Source organism: Dictyostelium purpureum (genome assembly GCF_000190715.1).
Source record: "Dictyostelium purpureum unplaced genomic scaffold DICPUscaffold_36, whole genome shotgun sequence".
NCBI lineage: Eukaryota > Evosea > Eumycetozoa > Dictyosteliales > Dictyosteliaceae > Dictyostelium > Dictyostelium purpureum.
The window spans coordinates 1,342-22,033 of record NW_003519373.1 but is presented as its reverse complement, the minus strand read 5'-3'; the positions used below and the strand labels follow the sequence as shown (position 1 = coordinate 22,033).

At 26.3% G+C, this 20,692-nt stretch overlaps 6 protein-coding genes across 6 annotated transcripts; 3 read left to right on the top strand and 3 right to left on the bottom strand.

Annotated features, from left to right (window-relative positions):
• Window positions 1-169: 169 nt before the first annotated feature.
• On the top strand, window positions 170-3,340 carry DICPUDRAFT_148839 (uncharacterized protein; the record flags this gene model as incomplete). Its single annotated transcript, XM_003284974.1, has 1 exon — window positions 170-3,340. The coding sequence occupies one exon, from the start codon at window positions 170-172 to the stop codon at window positions 3,338-3,340; it is 3,171 nt and encodes a 1,056-aa protein (XP_003285022.1).
• A 633-nt stretch (window positions 3,341-3,973) lies between these two features.
• On the top strand, window positions 3,974-4,620 carry DICPUDRAFT_75950 (uncharacterized protein; the record flags this gene model as incomplete). Its single annotated transcript, XM_003284973.1, has 2 exons — window positions 3,974-4,357; window positions 4,453-4,620. The coding sequence occupies 2 exons, from the start codon at window positions 3,974-3,976 to the stop codon at window positions 4,618-4,620; spliced, it is 552 nt and encodes a 183-aa protein (XP_003285021.1).
• Window positions 4,621-6,966: 2,346 nt separating this feature from the next.
• Window positions 6,967-8,193, top strand: DICPUDRAFT_148837 (uncharacterized protein; the record flags this gene model as incomplete). The annotated part of the gene is made up of 3 exons (XM_003284972.1): window positions 6,967-7,199; window positions 7,258-7,339; window positions 7,405-8,193. 3 exons carry the CDS (start codon window positions 6,967-6,969, stop codon window positions 8,191-8,193), a joined length of 1,104 nt encoding a protein of 367 aa, XP_003285020.1.
• A 52-nt stretch (window positions 8,194-8,245) lies between these two features.
• Window positions 8,246-9,066, bottom strand: DICPUDRAFT_53299 (uncharacterized protein). Its single transcript, XM_003284944.1, has one exon. It carries the CDS (start codon window positions 9,058-9,060, stop codon window positions 8,341-8,343), a length of 720 nt encoding a protein of 239 aa, XP_003284992.1. The 5' UTR covers window positions 9,061-9,066; the 3' UTR covers window positions 8,246-8,340.
• Window positions 9,067-9,633: 567 nt separating this feature from the next.
• DICPUDRAFT_45823 (uncharacterized protein) lies at window positions 9,634-12,465 on the bottom strand. Its single transcript, XM_003284943.1, has 2 exons — window positions 12,015-12,465; window positions 9,634-11,770 (listed from the first exon to the last, which is right to left on the bottom strand). Exons 1-2 carry the CDS (start codon window positions 12,300-12,302, stop codon window positions 9,770-9,772), a joined length of 2,289 nt encoding a protein of 762 aa, XP_003284991.1. The 5' UTR covers window positions 12,303-12,465; the 3' UTR covers window positions 9,634-9,769.
• Window positions 12,466-13,564: 1,099 nt separating this feature from the next.
• DICPUDRAFT_93827 (uncharacterized protein) lies at window positions 13,565-20,027 on the bottom strand (the record flags this gene model as incomplete). Its single annotated transcript, XM_003284942.1, has 7 exons — window positions 13,565-14,219; window positions 14,274-16,703; window positions 16,776-17,363; window positions 17,481-19,348; window positions 19,420-19,688; window positions 19,767-19,867; window positions 20,012-20,027. 7 exons carry the CDS (start codon window positions 20,025-20,027, stop codon window positions 13,627-13,629), a joined length of 5,865 nt encoding a protein of 1,954 aa, XP_003284990.1. The 3' UTR covers window positions 13,565-13,626.
• Between the last annotated feature and the right edge of the window lie 665 nt (window positions 20,028-20,692).

Below are 20,692 nucleotides of genomic sequence, written 5' to 3'. Positions count from 1 at the left end.
TACCAAACCTAAAAATAATATACTGACCTATTTTTTTTATTTTTTTTTATAATCTTTTTTATTTTTATTTTTAATTTTTTTTGCCCTCTCCAACATTTTAATCATACAAAAAAATACTTTACTTTATATTTATAATAATCATAATTTACTATAAATATTTACTACAATAATGAAAATAAAATTTTTTGGATTTGTTTTATCTAAAGATGAAGAATTAGAAGATAAGAATAAGAAGGAAACTAAACAACAAGACGGAGCCGAGATAAAACAAAAGGAAGGCGAAGAAACTGCGACATCTGCATCAGCAACCACCAATATAGAAGATACTACCACAACCACAACCACCACTACTTCCACCACTACACCAACAAATGATGATGACGAAGAAGAAAATGATAGCGACAGCGATGATAAAGATCAGGCAGCTGCAGCAACAGCATCAGGTACACCAAATAAATCATCGAAATCTAAAAAAGAAGATAAGAATTTAAAAAAGGATTTAAAGAAACAAAAACAAAAAGAAGAAAAAGAACGTATAGAGTTAGAGAAACAAAAGCAAAAAGAAGAAAAGGAGCGTGTAGAATTAGAGAAACAAAAACAAAAAGAAGAGAAGGAACGTTTGAAGAGGGAAGAAAAAGAAAAATTGGAACAAGAGAAATTAGGGAAACAAAAGCAAAAACTTGAAGAGAAGGAAAAGGAAAAAGAAAAACCAACTATCACCAGAGAACCATCTGTAATATCGAAAATATTTTCTGTTAAAAAATCTAATAGTAGTTCATTAATTATTGAAAGATCAAATTCACCAACACCAATCGATCACGATAATGATAGTAATACAGCAAATTTAAGTAGTGGTAATTTAGCAATATCAGGTGATTCAATTAAAAATAATAATAATAATAATAACAATAATAATAATAATAACAATAGTATTAGTAATAATAATAATAATGGTGAAGGTTCTACAGAAGAAGGAACCAAAGAAAATGTAAATATAAATTCAGAAAATCCAATAGTAAATGAAACAACCAACAATAATAATATAGAAAATTCAGATAATAATTGTACTATTCAACCATCGCAATCATCAGAACAAATTAATGATAAGGAGGAATTATCATCAATAGTTGCATCACCATCAACACCTGGAGCAAAGAAAGAGGTAGTTATTAAAGTTACCAGGGCATTTGCACCAGTAGTGCATCAAAATGTTATGAAGGAAGAGGGTGAACATAAATTAAGAAATATGGTTATTAATGAAATTATAAATACCGAGAAAGATTATATAGCCGATTTAAATACAATAGTAAACTTCTTATTGACACCACTAAGAGAGAGCAAAATTATAACCGAGAAGGATATTTCAACCATTTTTTCAAACATTCAGTCACTTTTAAATGTCAATAAAGAGTTATTAAGTGATCTTATACGGGTAGCACCTGATGAAAAGCCAGAGTCGACTATTGGTATAAGGTTCATTTTCTTTTTCAATTACTTAAAGATTTATAGTTCGTATTGTGCCAATCAGACTATATCATCAGATCACATTGTTCGTTGTAGTAAAAAGATACCAGCATTTAAACAATTTTTAGAAGAGAAACAAGCATCTCCAGAGTGCCGTCAATGTAATCTCGAAAGTTTTTTAATTAAACCAGTTCAAAGACTTTGCAAGTATCCATTGCTTTTAAGGGAGCTCATTAAGAACAGTCCTCCTGACCATCCAGATCTTGAAAATCTCGAAACAGCTTATACGGCAATTCAAACCGTTGTATTATCAGTAAATGAAAGTAAAAGAAAGGCCGAGGTTCATCAAAAAATGTATAAAATCCACGAGAAACTAGAAGCTCCAGAGAAATTTGTATTCTTTACACCAACCCGTCATTTAATCCGTGAAGCTACTTTTGGTGAATTAAATGATGAAAAAGATAGAATTATTTGTTATATGCACTACTATCTCTTTAATGATATCATCATGAGAACTCAAAAGGACAAGAAATCAATCAAATTAGAAACTCTTTTTATCATTGCCTCAACAAATATAGATGATGAAGAAATTAGAAATTCTCCAATTCCTTATACTTTTGAAATTAGTTTACCAGGAACAACAGGTAGAAGATTTACATTGGTAGCAGAATCTTACGAACAAAAAATGGAATGGTGCACAGATTTGGAAGAGTTAATCAGACCTTATCGTGAGGAGCACGAAAGAGAAGCCGATAAATATCTAGATCATATTAAACGTAGTACTATTGCCACCGCTAGTCCATCTCAATCCAACGATACACCAAAATCACTTCATCGTGCTGCAACTGCTTCAGGTTCTTTGGGCGGTCAACCAACATCTCCATCACCAAAGCATGCTATTCCATCAAAACCTTTACCACCTCCACCACCAAAAACAAACAAACCATCCATTCCACAACAGTCAGCAACACCAACAACACCAACACCAATCGAATCACCACAGACACCAGTTGAATCACCACAAATACCAGTTGAATCACCACAAACACCTACTCCAACAATTAACAAACCAAAACCAGCTTTTGCAAAGAGATCATTTATTACAAACTCATCAACAAATACAACTACAGTATCGCAACAAGCAAATGCCGCAACAGAACCAAACCAACCTACTCAATTTAAAGCAAAAAGAGCTTCGGTTGTACCAATAACTGAGCACACACCAAATGAAACACCTACCTCATTTAGACCTAAATCAACTCCACCACAACCAATTGAACAAATAACTGCTAAATCTTCAAGACCATTACCTACTCCAGGTAATACTAACAACAATAATAATAGTTCACCACCAACACCAACACCAACACCAACACATGCACCAACACCAGCATCTCAGCAACCAGCAGCAACTACTGTTAGACCATTACCAAAACCAGCACCTCCAATTGCAAATAATAACACAGAGCCACCAAAACCAATTTCATTCCCATCAAAATTATCTCAATTAAAACAAGCTGCACCAAATAATAGCGTAAGATCTCACTCAACATTTACACCATCATCATCATCAAACACATCATCAGCCTCATCATTTGTACCATCATCTGTGAAAAATAAACCACAACAACCAGAAACTAAAGATGATTTAGCAATTCCATCCTCAACCAATAGCACAGATTCGAATAAGGGTAGATTTATGCCACTCCCTCCAACACGTTCAGCTTCAAATCTCCCAAGTACTACCAATATTGGATCTTCATCACCATCACCTCACGAACCAATCAATACCACTATCAATACCAATGCAATGAAAGCTCCACCAATTGTACCATCACCAAATACAAAAAAACCAATAGTTCCACCAAGAAAATAATGAAAAAAAGTATATTTATTTATAGTTAATTTTATCCTTTCTCTTTTTCAAGGTATTGTTATTTAACAATAATAACAATAATAATAATAATAATAATAATAATAATCATAATCTTATTTATAATATATATAAAATCAATGTAACATTAAAATTTGCTGTGTGAAACAGTAAAAAATCAATATCTCAATAAAATTAAATAAAGTAATATGCTTTATTTTGTTCAATATTAATTTGACAAAAAATATGAACTAAATAAAGTAATTGCTTTTTTTTTGAAGTTAATATTTTTTTTGTGCATAAGGTTTTTTTTTTTTTTGTGAATAAATTTTTTTTTTTTTTAAAAACATTGTTGGTTGAAGATATTTTTTCAATCAACAATTTTAATTATTTTTTATTTTATTTTTTTGAGGACAACACGGACATAATATCCAATGGTGTGAAAACTTAAATAAAATTAAAAAAAAAAAAAAAAAAAAATTAATGATCTCGTGAATTTTCTAATGACAGAATCTTTGTTATTAAGTTTTTTTTTTTTTTTTTTTTTTTTTCTATTTTTTTTCATAAAAGCTAAATATTTTTTAAATCTTTAAAAACACAAAAAAAAACACACACACAAAAAAAATATTATAAAAAATGGATTACGATTGCTATGATATTCATAATAATGATGTAATTAAAAAATTAATAGAGTTAATTTCAAAAATAGAAATAATTGAAAAAATCATCAATATAGTTACCCAAAGTGATTTATTCAAAATTTTTTCAGGCAAATATTCACTAGCAATAACATATTTGGTATTTATTGTTTTAATTGGATCCTTTAAATTAATTGTAAAATATAAACAAAATTGGAGGCTACCAAAAGTTATTATTATTGGAACTCATGGTTTCTTTTTAATATTGGTTGTTTTGGAAATTATTAATGATTTCTCAAAATATGGTTTCTCTTCATCTTTTTCAAACTCAAATTCAAGTGAAACATTTTCTAATTTCTTTATGTTATTCCATACAATAAAGGTAATTATAATATAAAATTTAAAGTAAAAAATAATTAAATAAAAAGTAGTTTATTAACAAAATTTTATATTATTTCTTTTTTATTTCAAATTTAGAATGTTGTTGATTTTGTCAGAGAGAAAAAAGATAGATGCACATGTTTCGAAGAAGATGAAAGAGATGGTATTGAGTTATTATCAAGTACAGAAATCGAACACGAAAATAACTACATAATAGATCTTATAAATTCAAAAAATAAAAAAAAATATATAAGATTGGAATAAATATTCAGGTTATAAAATTTAAACTTAAAAATAATAAAAAAAAAATAAATAAATATAATAGGGGGCACCCCATAACCAGAAATAAATAAAAGAAATTTTTAAATATCACATACCTAATTATTTTTTTTTAAATTTTTTCTTTATCATGTCTGTTATATAATAAACAATACTAATTTTTTTAACAATTCATTAGGATTGTTACAGTAATAAAACATAATATCTAACAACTTGTGATCAAAAAATATTCCCACCTTTTTGCACCCGTGTTAAAATTAACTTAATTTTTTTAAGTTTTTGGTAATTTTTATTTAATCAAAATTTTTTTTAAAATTGGGTCTTTTTTTTTTAATTAAATTTTTTTATTATAAAATTTTTATAGATTTTTTTTTAATATTATACACTTATATTTAAATTTTAAATTTTTTTTTTTCATTTAAAATGGATAAAATGGATAGAATAAAAGATTATTCAGTTATTTGTTTTTATTCGATATCTTTATTTATTGGAATAATTTCTTATTTTATTAAAAATAGAAAAGTGGGTTTTGTTTTAGTGTTTATAAAAATTATTTTATTATGTATATTATTTTATAATTTCGCAAAATTTCCTTTTGATCCCATCAATTCTTTAAAGAATAATCATGTGGAGTCTTTGCTTTTAAGGGTTCTCCTTTCCCTTTACTTTTTAATAGTAAGTTTTTATAATTAAAAATTAATATTTGGAATTGTTATTTATTAATAATCAATTATTTTTATAGAGCATTATAAAATTTTTATTTAAGAAAAATCAAAAAATGACTTATACTATAATGCTAGATAACATTGTGGTAAAGAGCAACAATCAAACTATATAGTTGATTAAAGAAATATTTATTTTAAAAATTAAATAAAATTTGTTTATTATTTTATTATTTTAAATTTTTTAAATTTTTTAAATTAAATTATAGCGGTTTTATTAATAAGTTAATTAATGGAAATCAATTAATTAATTAAATTGTTTTAATCTTGAAATTTGAAAATAAATTTTATTAAATGTTAGGAGTAGAGGTTAGTTGTTAATAAAAAGCTAAAGCTCCATCTACATTACATTTCTTAATTTTTTTTTTTTTTTTTTTAAAAGTGAAGATAGTTAAAAGCAAATGTAAATTAATCAGTAAAATTTTATTTAATGTTTTTTTTATAAAGTTTTTAAAGAAAATATTCTAAACTGTTGATATTTGGTAAAGATTTGATGCTGATGAAGTATGCTCTTGCTATTCTTCTTTTGAATTTTCTATATTCTTCATTGATGTTGCTGTTTGTGGTTGTTTAGCTTGTCTTTCCTTGATGTTTTTTAAACCTTTTAAGTATTCTAAAGTAGCTAGTTTAGTCCATTTTGAGGTTAGATTCTTATTTTTTTTTTTTTTTTTTTTTTTTTTTTTTTTTAAAAAATCTTACTTAATAATATAATTTATATTATTAGTGTAAGAGACGGTGTATTAGATTCTTATAATCGAGTTCTTTTATTGTATTTTCTTGATCGTCATATATTTCTTAACACAAACCCTTTTAACATAATCACCCGGAAGAATTTATCAATAAAAAAGATAATTGCAAGAGGCGAGATTCGAACTCGCGAACCGACAGGATGAGATCTTAAGTCACACGGATTTAACCAGGCTTTCCTACCCTTGCTTTGTTGAAAAACTAAATTTTTGTATTATATTAGGTGAATTAAAACATCATCAGGAAGATGAGTTTTTGTTGAATTTCTCCAGACTATCTTCAATGCGTGAAGACTTTGACCAAAAGACCAAGTTTATTGCTTTAAATTATCATGATGAATTAATAAAAAATATTTTCAAAATTAAAATAACCAAAAATATAATAACACAAACTAAATAATCAAAAAATTAAAAAAAAAATTTGAAATTTATTATTAATAATTAGATTTATCACATATTTTTTTATTTGTAAATTTTTTTACTATTTTTCAATTGGGTCCTTTTTAATTTTTACCTAAAGAACAATTCCATCTTTAATTTAAAATATAATATTTATTAAACCTTTCGAATATATTATAATTATTTTGATTAAGGAGAGAAGTAATCACATGTGGTTAAAAAACCCACTTTTAAAATAAATTTTGATAAAAAAAAAACCTCCGATTTCAAAAACAACCCCCTTTTTTTTTTTAAAAATTTTTTTTTATTTTTTTATTTATATTTTAATTTTTTTTTATTTTAATTTTTTTTAAATTAATTTTTTTTTTATAAATAAATAAATAGTATTAAAATTAAATTTTGTTTTTATAATAATAATATTAATATAATTTTTTTAAAAAATAAAGAAATAAAGAAATAAAGAAATGAGTAAAGATACAGAAATATATAAAATAGATGATGCAAGTGAAGAAAAAACTTTTGAAGAAGGCAAAGATGAATCAAGGTTACAAATTGTTTTTAGATTTATAAAATCATTCAATTTAAAACTAGGTGCAAATATTAACAAGGCCCCAATACCAGTATCATTTTTATCACCAAAATCAACCATATATAATTATCTAGAAGGTTACTATTCAAACTTTGATATATTGTTAAAGTAATTATTATTTAATAAAAATTAAAAAAAAATTTATGCTACTTATAATCTTTTAAAGCCTAAATAATATAGAAGATAGTTTAGAAAGATCAATACAAGTATATCGTTGGATTTTATCTTCATTTTCTCATACTTCTGTGGTAAGTTTCTTTTTTTTAAATATTGCAATTAAAATAATATTAATATGTTATTAATTTTTTTATAGTTTGGAAAACCAGTAGTACCAATTTTAGGTGAAACATTGATGGGAAATTTCCACTGCAAGGATGAAAATGGGCAAATAGAGACTGAAAATTACTACTGCACAGAATGTATATCTGAAGAAACTGAAACTGCAACAGGATGTATTTATAATAAAAAGCATGGTATTAAAGTCAACTATTTATATACAGTAAACTATTATTTTATGGGTACAAATATTAAGGTAGAACTTGTTGGTTATCTCAAAGTTAAAATAGACAAGTACAATGAAACTTACAGCTGCCCTCCACCACTCCTATGTGCCCGTTTCTTAAGAGGTTTTAGTGAAATAGTTGGAGAAACTACAATCACATCAGATAAATCAAAATATAAATTGCAATTAAAATATTTTGAAAAACCCCTATTTGGTGGTGATTATGATAAGGCAGAAGTTCAAGTTATTGACACGGAAACAAATCAAGCCACCCATTTAATACAAGGAAAATGGAGCAACGATTTTAAAATTCAAGATTTAAAAACTAAAGAAACAAAACCATTATTCCAAAGACCTGCTGCCACAAGTATAGTCCAGTTAAACCAAGATAAAGAATTGCCAAGTGATTCAAGCAATATTTGGAAGGATTTTACAGATGCACATAATGAAGGCAATAATAGTAAAAAATTCAATGAAAAAAAAAAATTGGAAAAACAACAAAAACAATTATTGGATGATAGAAAGAAAAATAACATTGTATGGGAACCTAAACATTTTGTTCAAAATAAAGAAAAGGAATGGGATTTAGTAAACTATTAAAAAATAAAATTAAGTTTTGTTTTATAATTTTATAAAAATAAATAATTTTTTTAATTTTTAAATGATTTTATTTAAAAATGAACTAAAATAAATATAACATTAAAACAATAGTATTACAAGTTTTATAATTGTTGATAATTAAATTAATTATTGTACAATGTTTTTGAAATCTGAACAGGAGATGAAACATTCACCTACTGGGTCAACACGTTGCCAACGAGTAAGTAAAACAGCATTGCTAAATCTAGTTGGTAAATTTAAGGTGAAGGAATAACCATTTGAAGCACCACAATTTGGATCACTCATTGAAATGAGGGTTGGGTTTTGGAAAGTCTGGAATAAAGTTAAATCAGACCATTTTAATTCAGTTGTTGCTGGGTTATAACCTGGTTTTGAAATATAGAATTCAAAGAAAGATGGGAGATGACTTGCAGTGGCACAAAATTTAGCGGTTATGGTTTTGGTTAAAGCACCGTTAGCAGCAGGTATCTGAGTTACACTCCAATTAGAAGCAATTGACATACCACTTTTATCATTTGGTGATACTGTATTACCAGCAGAACAAAGTGCTTTTGGAACAGCAGTTTGAAGAGCAGATGCACCAGCTGCATAATTTGGAATTAAAACAGAGTATTCATTACTTTGAGTAAACTGATATTGGCCACTTCCACCCTTGTTGTAAACATATTTAAATGCAGCTCTACATGCTGGATCAGCAATACCATCACCATTTTCAGGCCACCAAAAGGAACCTGCACCTTTGTTACATTTTTGTTGTCTGGAAATTGGATAAACGAAATATCCATGACCATTAACTAAAGAAATAAAACAAACTACAAAACTAATAATTAAAATTAATTTTAACATTTTGAATAATTTTTAATAAATAAATAAATAAATAATATGATGATTTTAAAAAAAAAAAAAAAATTTATTTATACTTTTTTTTGTTTAAATTCATGTTAAAATTATAATATTAAATGAATTATTAGAAACTCAAACAAAAAAAAAAAAAAAACCATGGTTTTTTCTAATATGTAATAATGGTTATAATTTTTATGAAAACAAATCTTTTAATCAAAATTTATTTGAAATAATATTAAGAGCTGAATCTACATTTCTAAATATAAAAAAATCATATGATCACTTTTTAAAATAGTAATTTGTTTTTACATTTTAAAATAAAAAAATAATTATTTTAATATTTTTTCATTGAGAATTAATCTCTGTTTATTTTAAAATTAATATTAAAAAAAAATAAACAGTTAACATAAAACATATAAAAGGATGAAAAATATTAATACTAATATTAATATTTATTTGAAATCTTTAACCCTAAAAAAAAAGAGATAGTTTTAAGATTTAAAAATATTAAAGTAAAATAAAATAAACACACCAAACCAAAAAATTGGCATAGTTTTTTTTTTTTTTTTTGTTTTTAACAATGTGATCAATTTTGAAAAATATTAATAATAAATTATTAATAATTTCAAAAGATAATATAATATTAATATATTGAAATATATTATTATATTATATTTAAATTTTTTTTTTTTTTGTTTTTTATTATAAATGATTAATTATCTTTTTTTTCATTTGAAATTGTAGCAATTGAAAATTGACATAATAAATTTTTAGCAGCATTTGAATGACCATAAACTTCACCGGTAAACATTTTAGTAGCATCTTTACCAATACCCATATTAATATATGAAAGGCCACCTGGATGATCGTTCATAAAGGTTTCGACATCTAAAACATTATCATTGATGATGATTAATTTTCTGTTTTGTTTGGTAACTAATTGGTCGAATTCTTCCATTGTCATTGATGGGAGGTCTTCTTTTTTAATACCCCAATAAATTGATTCTCTCTTTTGTGCAATATGTTTTTCATGCATTTGGAGCATACCCTTTTGAATTTCGTTATCTGAGAAGGTCTTGAGGTTATAAGCTAAACCAACATAAGATAAAATATTAATTAACCATTTAGTTGGATCGTATTGATAGATTTTGTAAGCATTTCTGTAATCACTTGGGAATTCGTGATGGAAATTGTGGTAACCTTCACCAAAGGTTAAAACAGCGGTAACAAAAGAGTCTTTTGGAGTATGATTGTCATCATATGGTGTATCACCGAGGTAATGAGCCAAAGAATTAACCATAAAAGTAGAATGTTGAACTGTTACAAGACGAAGAACACCAGAGTAGAAATAACCACCAGCCCAATCACCCCAGCCAAAACCAGCGACAAGAGTTGGGAAAATAAAGCCCATAAAAGTAGCGATTTTAAGATAGTTTTTATGTTGCCACATAATCCATGGATCTGCATTTAAATCGTCAATGTTAGCTCTACCAATTTTCTTTGGGTCTTGTTTCATCATTAACCAACCGAAATGGCTCCACCAGAAACCGTAATGAGCACTATATGGATCTTTTTCAGTATCGATGTAACGATGATGAGCACGATGATCTCTGCACCACCAACGGCATGAACCTTCAACAGCACCTGCACCAAATATTAAGAGTGCAGCACGGAGTGGGGCTTTAGCACTATAAGCTCTGTGTGACCATAATCTGTGATAACCAGCAGTAATACCCATACCAGTCATATGATAGTAAATAAAAGTCCAAACAAAAGTTTTCCAGGTTAATGAGACAGTGAGCATACCATAAATTGCAATGATTGGAGTACCAATTAAAAGACCAAAATGAAGCCAGTTGATAGCTTTGAGGAATTCTTTAACGGTTCTACTTGGACGAGTGCTAGCTGGGGCATCAACTGGTTGTTTTGGTACCAATGGAGCGACATCGAATGGTGAGAAGATTTGATTTGAGAAATCTTGACTACGATTGATTAATTCTTTAAAGAGCTCCATTTCAAAAGTGCATTCATAAATGTATTCACCCCAGCTCTTCTTGAAGGCTTGATAAGCTTTTCTAAGATTGTAATGTGGAATGGTAACAGCTATTTGACGTGGAAGTGAAAAGTTGATATCTTTAACAATAAATTCGAACCATTGTGGATAGGTGATGTGAACTAAATAGTTTTGTTTCTTGTTTTTATCGGCAATAGCAGCTTGTTGGATCTCTTCATAAAATGGAATTGATGGTAAGAGTGAAGCAGTTGATAAAAGGAAATGGAGGATTAACCATGGAGCGAACCAATAGTTTAAGAAACCACTAACACCAACAAATTTGATCATCATTGGGAAAAAGATGAAACCAAAAATATAAACGATTACAATAGATGCAAAAGCTTTACTTTTATCTTGTTTGTCACTGAGGTTTTTAACTGAAAAGTATTTCTCTGCCCAATTAATAATTGAAAGAATCCAAAAGAATTTACCTGTGGCCCATGTTCTAAAATAACTATCTTGGTTTGATGACTTGTTATCAATAGCATTAATTTCGAATTGTTCCATTTTATTTTTATTTGCTGTATTGTTTTTTTCTGAAATCTTGTAAGATTGGAATGGATAGAGTAATGGTAACATAACAATAGTACCAATAATTGAATTGACTAATGAGTTGTTTGAGAAGGTTTTGTGAATACAATCATTACCAATTACCATTAACTAAATATTATTTATCATTTTTTTATTAATTATTTGTAAAAAAAAAAATAGAATTAATATATTTTGAAAAATTAAAAAAAAAATTTTAAAATATAAAAATATAAAAAAATAAAAAAAATAAAAAAATTATTCCAAAATTAAAAAAATACGGAAAATAAAATAAAAACAATATATATGAAATAATAACAAAAATAACAGTGACAATGATTAAAATAGAAATTAAAAATATAATTTGAATACTTACACCAGTTACTGAGGCACCCATTAACATCCAACCAATTGGATAGAGATAGGATGGAACTAAATTAATAAAAGTAATACTGAGACCAATGAAAAGAATGGTAATAAGTAATGAGGTGAATGATCTAAAATTACTTGTTTCGAAAACTTCTTTTGGGAGTGTTTGCAAGATTTGATCGATAGTAATTTCATTTGGTAATGATTTTGGTTGCTTTCTATTGGATTTAATAGAACCATAAACAACTTTTGGATATGGTTTTTCTTTCAGTGGAACCCCACTGCCTTTACCCATTTTTTTTTAAATACCAATTATCTTTTTATATAAAATTATAAATTATAAAATTAAAAAATTTAAATTAAAAATAAAAAAAAAAAAAAAGAAAAATCTAATTCTTTTTCTTTATTTATATAAAAATATAATATATATATTACAATAAAATTTATTATAACACAATAAAAAAATAATAATTTTTTAAATAAAAAAAGAAAAAAATATTTTTAATCAAAATAATTTAATTTTTTATTTTAAAAAATAAAAAAATTTTTTATTAAAAAAAAAAATAAAATCAAATTTTGACCCATTATGCCGAGACCAATAACTAAATATATTTTTAATCACATTTCCCAACACTAATTTTAAACCCACCACCAACACCAACCACAACAAAACAATAGCATTTGATTTTTCTTTGTATTTTCGAATTTAAAAAAAAAAAAAAAAAACTTAAAAGTAAAACATAATAAAAAATTTTATTTTAAAAATATCTTTTTTTTTATTTTTTTATTTTATTAATAAAATAAAAAAATAAAATAATAAAATTTTATAAAATCCATTTTTTGCATGCTGATTTTTCACTGGTTTTAAATAATTACAAATAGCTATATAATCAATTTCAAAAATAATAAAGTATAAATTAAATTGTAATAATAGTAGTATTTTTTTTTTAATTTTGGTAACCAGTAATATAAAATGGTAAATTTTTAATTTTTAGGGTGAGCAGTGGGAAGAAAAGATTTCTGTGTGATCAAAACTTTTTTTGTCAAAAAAAAAAATATCTAAAAAAAGTCGAAAAAATACGGTGTCTTTTGCTTTTTAGGTGATTGTTTTTTATCAATTAAAAACGCGTTCACATTCGCAATAATTAAAAATTTTTCGAAACCATAACATTATTTTTATTATTTTGTACCAGCCAGTTGTATAGATATATTATTTTATTTATAAAAAAAATTATAAATTTTATTTCTTATTTAGATTATATCAAATAAAATTTACAATAAAAAAAAAATAGATAATATTAAATAAAATGGTTATAATAAAAATAAAATTTTAATTAAAAAAAAAAATATTGTTTACGCACCAATACTAAAATAAAGAGGTGGGATGGAAAATAAAAAAAGTTAGAATGCTCGCAAAAGTCATTTAATAAACCCCAACAGTCACGTCTTTTTGTCAAAAAAAAAAAAAAAAAAAAAAAAACCCTAAATTTTTTTTTTTTCAATATATCTAAAATAATAATAAATTTTCTCTATTATTATTTGTTTTAAAATGAAAATACTTTTATAATTTCTTTTTTTTTTTATTTTTATAATTTTATAATTTTATATTTTTATTAAAATTATTTTTTGTTAACTTTTGAATTTGTAATTAAACTTGTATTTAAATCTAAAAGTGTTGATGATAATAGTTTTACAAGAGAGGTGAGTTGAGAATCAGAATCAGCATCAGCATCTTGTTCTGAGGATGAAGCAGCTTTTACACCAGTAAGAATTTTGAATTGACAACTAAGAGTTTTTAGAACATTTACGCTGTGACTCATACGGGATTGTAAAAGTTTATTTGTACTCGATTTGGCTGTTGTTGAAACTTCATCTGAATACTTATTTAATAAAACTGAAATATTTCTGCTACAAAGAACCATTAATTGTTTTTGATTGGTTTTGATTGCATTGGCATAGAGTTCAAGCTCTTTTGCTATATCTGTCACTTTATGATTATCCAATCCACTATTGGAGTTTTGAATTTGGTTTGATGCATTAATAACTGAATCTTCTAAAGACATTGGATTGTTATTAATTGGTAGTGGAGCAGAGGTGGTTGGTTTTGATGAACCATTACCAGTATTTGATTTTGTGGGGGTAATTGGATTTGATAATTTAACAGGTTTTCTAATTTCTTGTGGTTGTTGTGGTTGTTGTGGTTTTTGTTGAACTGGTGGTTTATTAATATTAACTGTTGAAACAACTGGACTGGCTGAAGAATTACTATTGGTGGTAACTGTAGTATTGGGTTTTATAGCTGCAGTATTATTTGCTTTGGCAGTATTATTTGTATTTATTAATTTTTGACTAATTGACATTGCTCTTGGTTTATAGTTTACACTTGCGGTTGAAGTAACTCTTTGGAGTACTGGTTGTTGAGTGTTTGTTTGAACAGATACAAATCTTTCAATTTTATTTGGGTTTGCAGCAATTGGTAAAAGGTTATTTGTTTTAATTGAGGCAACTAATTGCTGTAATGTTTTAGACTTTGATTGGGAGTTTTGATTAATTTTTTCTCTCTTTTCTAAAAGTTCAGGGATTTCATTACTGTAGATAGCATTCATAGCATTCTTTAAAGCAGAGAAGGCCATTTCTTGTTCTGCAATAATATTTGGTGTTATACTATTATAGTTCTTTAAATAGTCTTTTGAAATGGTTGAAACATCTGACATTTTGGATTTGATTTGTGCTTCAATTTCGTCAATATTCTTTTTGTTGCTATTATTATTATCTTGTTTTAAAATTGGTTTTATTTTATTTTGAATGTTTTGTAACTTGGTTAATAGTTGATTTACTTTAGGTTCATTGTTTGATTTTAATGCATCGTTTAATTGATTTAAAGTTGATTGATGTTCTTTAACTGCAGTTTCAAAGTTGTAGATTGGATCAATTGAGTCTAGTATCGAAAGAATTTCATAAATTGGGGTTTCGATTTTATTTAAAAGGGTTTCTAAATGTTCTCTCTTTGTTTGATCATCTGAATTACAATTATTTCTTGATGCTCTAATTAATTCTGGTGTAGTTGTTTCAATTTCATTTAAACATGAAATAATGGTTGCTTTCTTTTCTGGATTGCTAATATGTATTAAATCTTTTGCTAATTGTTCTTTTAATTTTGAATAGTTGCTAAGAATTTCTTTTGACTTTTCATCAATTTTACCTACATTACCACCATTATTCAATTTTGAAGAGTTTGTAACCATCTTTTGAATTAAATCTAAGTGGTTTGATAATAACTCTAAAGAGTTTGTATTGGTTTCATCTGCTAATTTATTAATTGCGTTTTGGAATGAGTGAGATTCTTTTTCAAATTGTGCTCTATTAGATGGATTCTTTGGATTTAATGAGTATAGTTGAATGGTATTTGTTAAGTTAGTTGGTTGGTTCTTATTTAAACGTTTTTCCAATTCTTCACATGCATCTCTAACTCTTCTTTGTTTTTCTTTGTCAAATACTTTTAACAATTCATTATTACCTGCCTCTAATGATTGATTTGCAATATGTTCAAGTTTTCTTAAGTTGTTTCTTAATTTCTTTTCGTCTTGATGAACTTGACCATTATTGTCAATTTCTTTGGTAATCTTTTTGAACTGATCCCTGTAGAATGGTACTTTGAGGTGTGGTAATGATGGTGAAATTTGGTTTTCAATTTGATTTAGATTTCTCTTTATTTGGTTATTAACATGTGATATCTTTTTTTGAAGTGCAGCTTCGGTTGGAATGTCTGTAGATTGTAACATTTGTTTGATTGTAGTTAGCTGCAATGGAATTAAAAGTGTGAGCTCTTTTGAACATTCTTTGATAATCTCCTCACTGCCTCCAATTGGTGGTAATGATTCATCATTTATAAATTGATCAGCCAAGGAAACAATCTCTTGATGTAATTTAACCAATACTCTTGATGATTCAACAACACCTTTCGAGTCTGATTCTAATGCATTTGCTTCTAATTTATTAAGTTCAACATTTTCGTCATTAACCAATTTCTTTAATTTCTTAAAATTATTGTAATATTGATCATCAGATGATGTTGATGATGAATCGTTGTTTTCTAGTTTATCTAATTTAAAGTTTTCATTAAAGTTTTGATTTAAAATTAAATCTTCCAATGGTTCAATAATTTGGTTAAGGATTTTTTCGTAATCATTTTTATATTGATTATCTTGTGGATTTGAGTTTAATTTGGTTTTGGCTAATGTTAATGATGGTAATACAGAGTTAATAGATTGTTTAATGGTTTCAGATGAGAAAGTGGGTGAGTGTTGTTGATTTGATTTTGCAGTGAATACAGATTTGGCAAGGGTTGAAACAGAGTCACGAACTGTATCAATGACGGTAAGAAGTTTTTCGATGGCCTCTTCTTTGTTGTTATTTTTTGTATCAAGGAATACCAAAGATGATTCGACTTGTTCAATTATACTCTTTTTAACAGTTTGGATAGAGTTGATTAAAAGTTTTCTAACATTGTTATCTACTGAGGAGGAGTCAATGCTATTTAAATACTCGGTTGCCATTAAGAGTAGTTCTGACTGTTGATAGACAATATTTTCGATGGCTTGTGAAATTAAATCGTCCTTGTCGACTTCATAGGCTGTTTGAATGTAGTATCTTGAGTTTAATTGATGTTTTTCAAAACCTTTGATGGGAGCATCGACTTGATTTAATGCATTTAATAAAGCTAAAAGTGTTGTTGGGTTTTGATTCTTTTGTACTTGCTCGAGTTCACCATTCTTAAATTCGAGTGATGCTTCTTTTGAGTATGTTCTAATGTGATTTAATAAATCATTTTGATTGCTTTTTTCTTTTAATAATTGATAGGATGCTAATAATTCAATATTTGGATTTAATACCAATAAATGAGTTAATTCGATAATTGATTTCTTTACAGTTTTGGTAGCTTTACTAAGTGATATTTCATTCTCTGGTAAATTGGCTTTACCTGCTAAACTAATTGCTAATGCAACAGAGTTTTTAAATAGCTGGATAGATTTGGCGACTTGGTCCTTAAATGATTGGCTTTTACTCTTTAATGATAGTTCATTTGCAAGTTGAATAAGTTTATCTTGTTCAGAAATTAATTGTTTTAATGTAAGCATTGATTTGTTGGCTTCACTTTTTTTGATGTGCTGAATCAAGTCATTGAATAGTGACAATAGCTTTTGATCATTTGAAAGCTTTTCTAATTTTTTAAATTCTTCTTCTTGTTGTTGCTCTAATTTTCTTTCATTCTCTTTGTTTTCTTGAATAATTTCAAATTCTTTTCTAAATAATTCATCATCTACTCCGTCATTATTTGATGATAGCAATGCAGCTTCTAAGGGTGGTGTTGTCATTAATGATAATAGTGATGATGTTGATGTTGATGACTTCATACCGCCACTTCCACCCTCAACAACTTTATCGTATAGCTTATTTGATAAATCATTTATACCATTTAATTTGTTTATTATATTGTCTGTAGTGTAGTCTAAATTATTGCCAATATTTTGGAGTTGATTTGATTTGATTCCATTGTTAACTTCTTTATTTAATTGATTTAAATAATTTTCCAATTCTTTAATTTCTTTAAAGAGTAATTCCTTTTCTTCCTTATTTTCATTATTCAAAAGGTTATCGTTCAAGTTGTTACCATTGTAAATGATAGCATTGACCCTATTGTTGATATCTTTGAGGATGGATTGTGCCTTGGTTGGGTTTCCTTGTTTAGCAGCTTCTAATAATTGAATCTTTAATAGTGGTATAGCTTCAAGCGATTTCATTGAATCTGTGAGTGATTTTGAAAGATTAGCAATTTTTTGATTACATTGAATAAGTTGATTTTGAGTGTCTTTATTATGTGGATCTTTTAATAACTTGGTACTGAGTCCTCTACGTTCAGAAACATGTTGTAATAATTGATCGCTTGTGGTTTTTATCATTTTTTCAAGTAATGGGTCGTCGGCTAGAATTGTTTCACCTTGAACAATTGATACTAATGTGGCATTGGCCATTTCCAAATCCTTTAAAATTTGCTCTACTCTATTAGCGTCACCTTGCTTAGCGGCTTCAATAATCATGGCTGAACCATTGACTTGTTTAGCTAAAATTTCATCACTGTCATTATATTTATTTGGTTCCATTAGACTTACAATCTTTGATAATGGTAATTTCATACGGTCACCAATCTCTTGGAATTGTGATTTGGTTTCTGGATTGTTTGGATCTTTTAAGTAAAGTTTGGCGGCTTGAATTTGTAATGGTAAAAGTTCAGAAAGTTTAGAAACAGCTTCATTAATTTCTTCTGGGCTATTTTCGCCAAGAATTGATTCTAATTGAGTTTGATTTTTTGCTAAATGTTTAAGAGTGCCTACTATTGCGGCATGATTTTGTACAGAGTCTTGAAGAACTGCCAAGCCATCTTCTTTTGCTTTAATTATATTTAAAAATTGAGATTCTTTACTTGAAACTATTGAGCTTAGATTACCAAGATTTTCGTGAATAGAGTCTAATACCTCTACAACCTTATTAATATCCTGTTGAATCTCTCCAAAGTTGTCACTTGATTGTTGCTTTTCAATTACCAATTTGGCTCTCTGTAAAAGTCCTGGAACTAGTTCGTTCATAATCATTTTTGATATTTGTTTAGCTTCTTCTTGACGTTCATCTTTAGAACCACCTTGGGTTTGTTCTTGTGCCCATTTATTTACATTTTCATCCAACATTAATGTTATTTTTTCAACAGAGTTTGAGATGATTTCATTTGCTACTGGATCGACTCTACAAACTGCCCTTAATAGTTCAACAGATGATTTTGAAACTCCTCTAATTAAATCGTCAAGTATTGATGTTTCATTATCATTTATATTTGGATCTGTTGTTGAATCTTGATCTACTGCTCCTGTAGTTGAAGAGGCTAGAGGAGCTAAATAGTTTATATTTAGTGAAAGTGATGGTGAATTTAATTCGATGGTTGAGTAGGTTTTATCAAGTAAGCTATTTAATGAATCTTGTTGTTGAATAAATAATTGTTTTTGTGATGGATCGTCAATATCAGCAAACATATCATTAACGATATCGATAAGTCTATTACCCTCAACCTCAATTCTATCAGCATCTTGAATTAACTCATCTGAAACCAATGGAGCAATATCTCTAATTTCCTTGGCCTTAACATTAACATATGATGAATATTCTAATAGGCTACTTATTGATTCATTAATTATATCACCAAATTTATTAAACTCTGAATTATCGACCAAGTGGAATGAATTTAAATTAGTTTTCATTTGTTCCTTTGATAAATCATTTAAATGCTTTAGTCTATACAAAAAATATTTTGAAAAAGTTAGTTCGTTAACAATTGATATATATTTATATTATTAAATAATTACCTTTTGATATCAGCATCATAAATTACTTGTAAAATTGTATAAGTTTCTGTAGCAATACATTTGCATGATTCGATTAAAGCATTCCATGATGCATTTTTATTATTATTATCAAAATTTGTTACAGCATATAATGTTTGTTTTTTAATTTTTGACATTCTGGATGTAGTTTCAATAATTTCATTATAGATATTTGTAAATTTTGAATATTCATCGTTTGCCAATTGCACAGCAACGTCAGATAGTGATGATGCTGCATTTGCAATTGCTGTCTACAAATATTTAATTAAAAAGATAATTAATATAATCCAACACTATCCAATAGTATGGTACCATAGTGATATACTTACAACTTCAACTACTGGAGCACTTTCATTTTTTTCTTTAGTTGTTAATACGGTCAAAATAAATTGACTGATATTTTCTGATAATTGCTCTAATAGTTGTTGAGCTAAAAATAGTTATATATTTGTAAATAATCACGATGGAGAGAATATCATATAAAATAATAAATAAATATAATATTTTAAAAAAAAATTATTAGTATTTATAAAAGTAAATATTTTTTTTTATTTTTTATAAATATAATAGTTACCAAAAGATCTTTCCATTTTTAATTATAAAATTGCATTACCAAAAACCCTTTTAAATATTAGTTTATAAAATTATTATTTTTTTTTTTTTTTTTATAGAAAGATTAAAAAAATTTGAATTTAATTATTTTTTAATGCGGATGTTATTAAATTGTTAAATTATTAAATAAATAAAGTTAAATCAGGTTTAATATGATAATAAAATTTTAAATTAACTTTTCTTTCTTTTTTTTTTTTTTTTTTTTTTTTTTTTTTATATTTTTTTTTAATTTTTTTTAATTTTTTTTAATTTTTTTTATAATTTTTAAATTTTTTTTGAAAAAAAAAGATGGGTTTTGTGTGGGTGTGCGATGTGAATGGCTTTAAATTGTTATTTTTGTATGCATATTTTATGATTTAACAAAATTAGAATTTTAAATAAAACACATATATAGAATAAAAAATTTCCTTTTAATATATATATTAAATATCACTATTTATGCACAGATATACTAAAACTGTATGGATTATTGACTTATGAAAAATCATTATTTCAATAATTTGAATAAAAATTTTGAAAAAAAAAAACAATGATTAAAAAAAAACTAATGTTTAAAAAAAAAATTTTAAAAAAAATTTTCAGAAATGGGAGGGAATAACATACAATCATTTTATTATACTGACTATAAAATTCACAATATTTC

Excerpts from the sequence above, each read along its gene's own strand:
- DICPUDRAFT_53299 (XM_003284944.1), bottom strand. The coding sequence starts at position 9,060 with ATGTTAAAATTAATTTTAATTATTAGTTTTGTAGTTTGTTTTATTTCT.
- DICPUDRAFT_45823 (XM_003284943.1), bottom strand. The coding sequence starts at position 12,302 with ATGGGTAAAGGCAGTGGGGTTCCACTGAAAGAAAAACCATATCCAAAA. Across the intron at positions 11,771-12,014 it reads TGGGTGCCTCAGTAACTGGT|TTAATGGTAATTGGTAATGA; the intron begins GTAAGTATTCAA and ends AATAATATTTAG.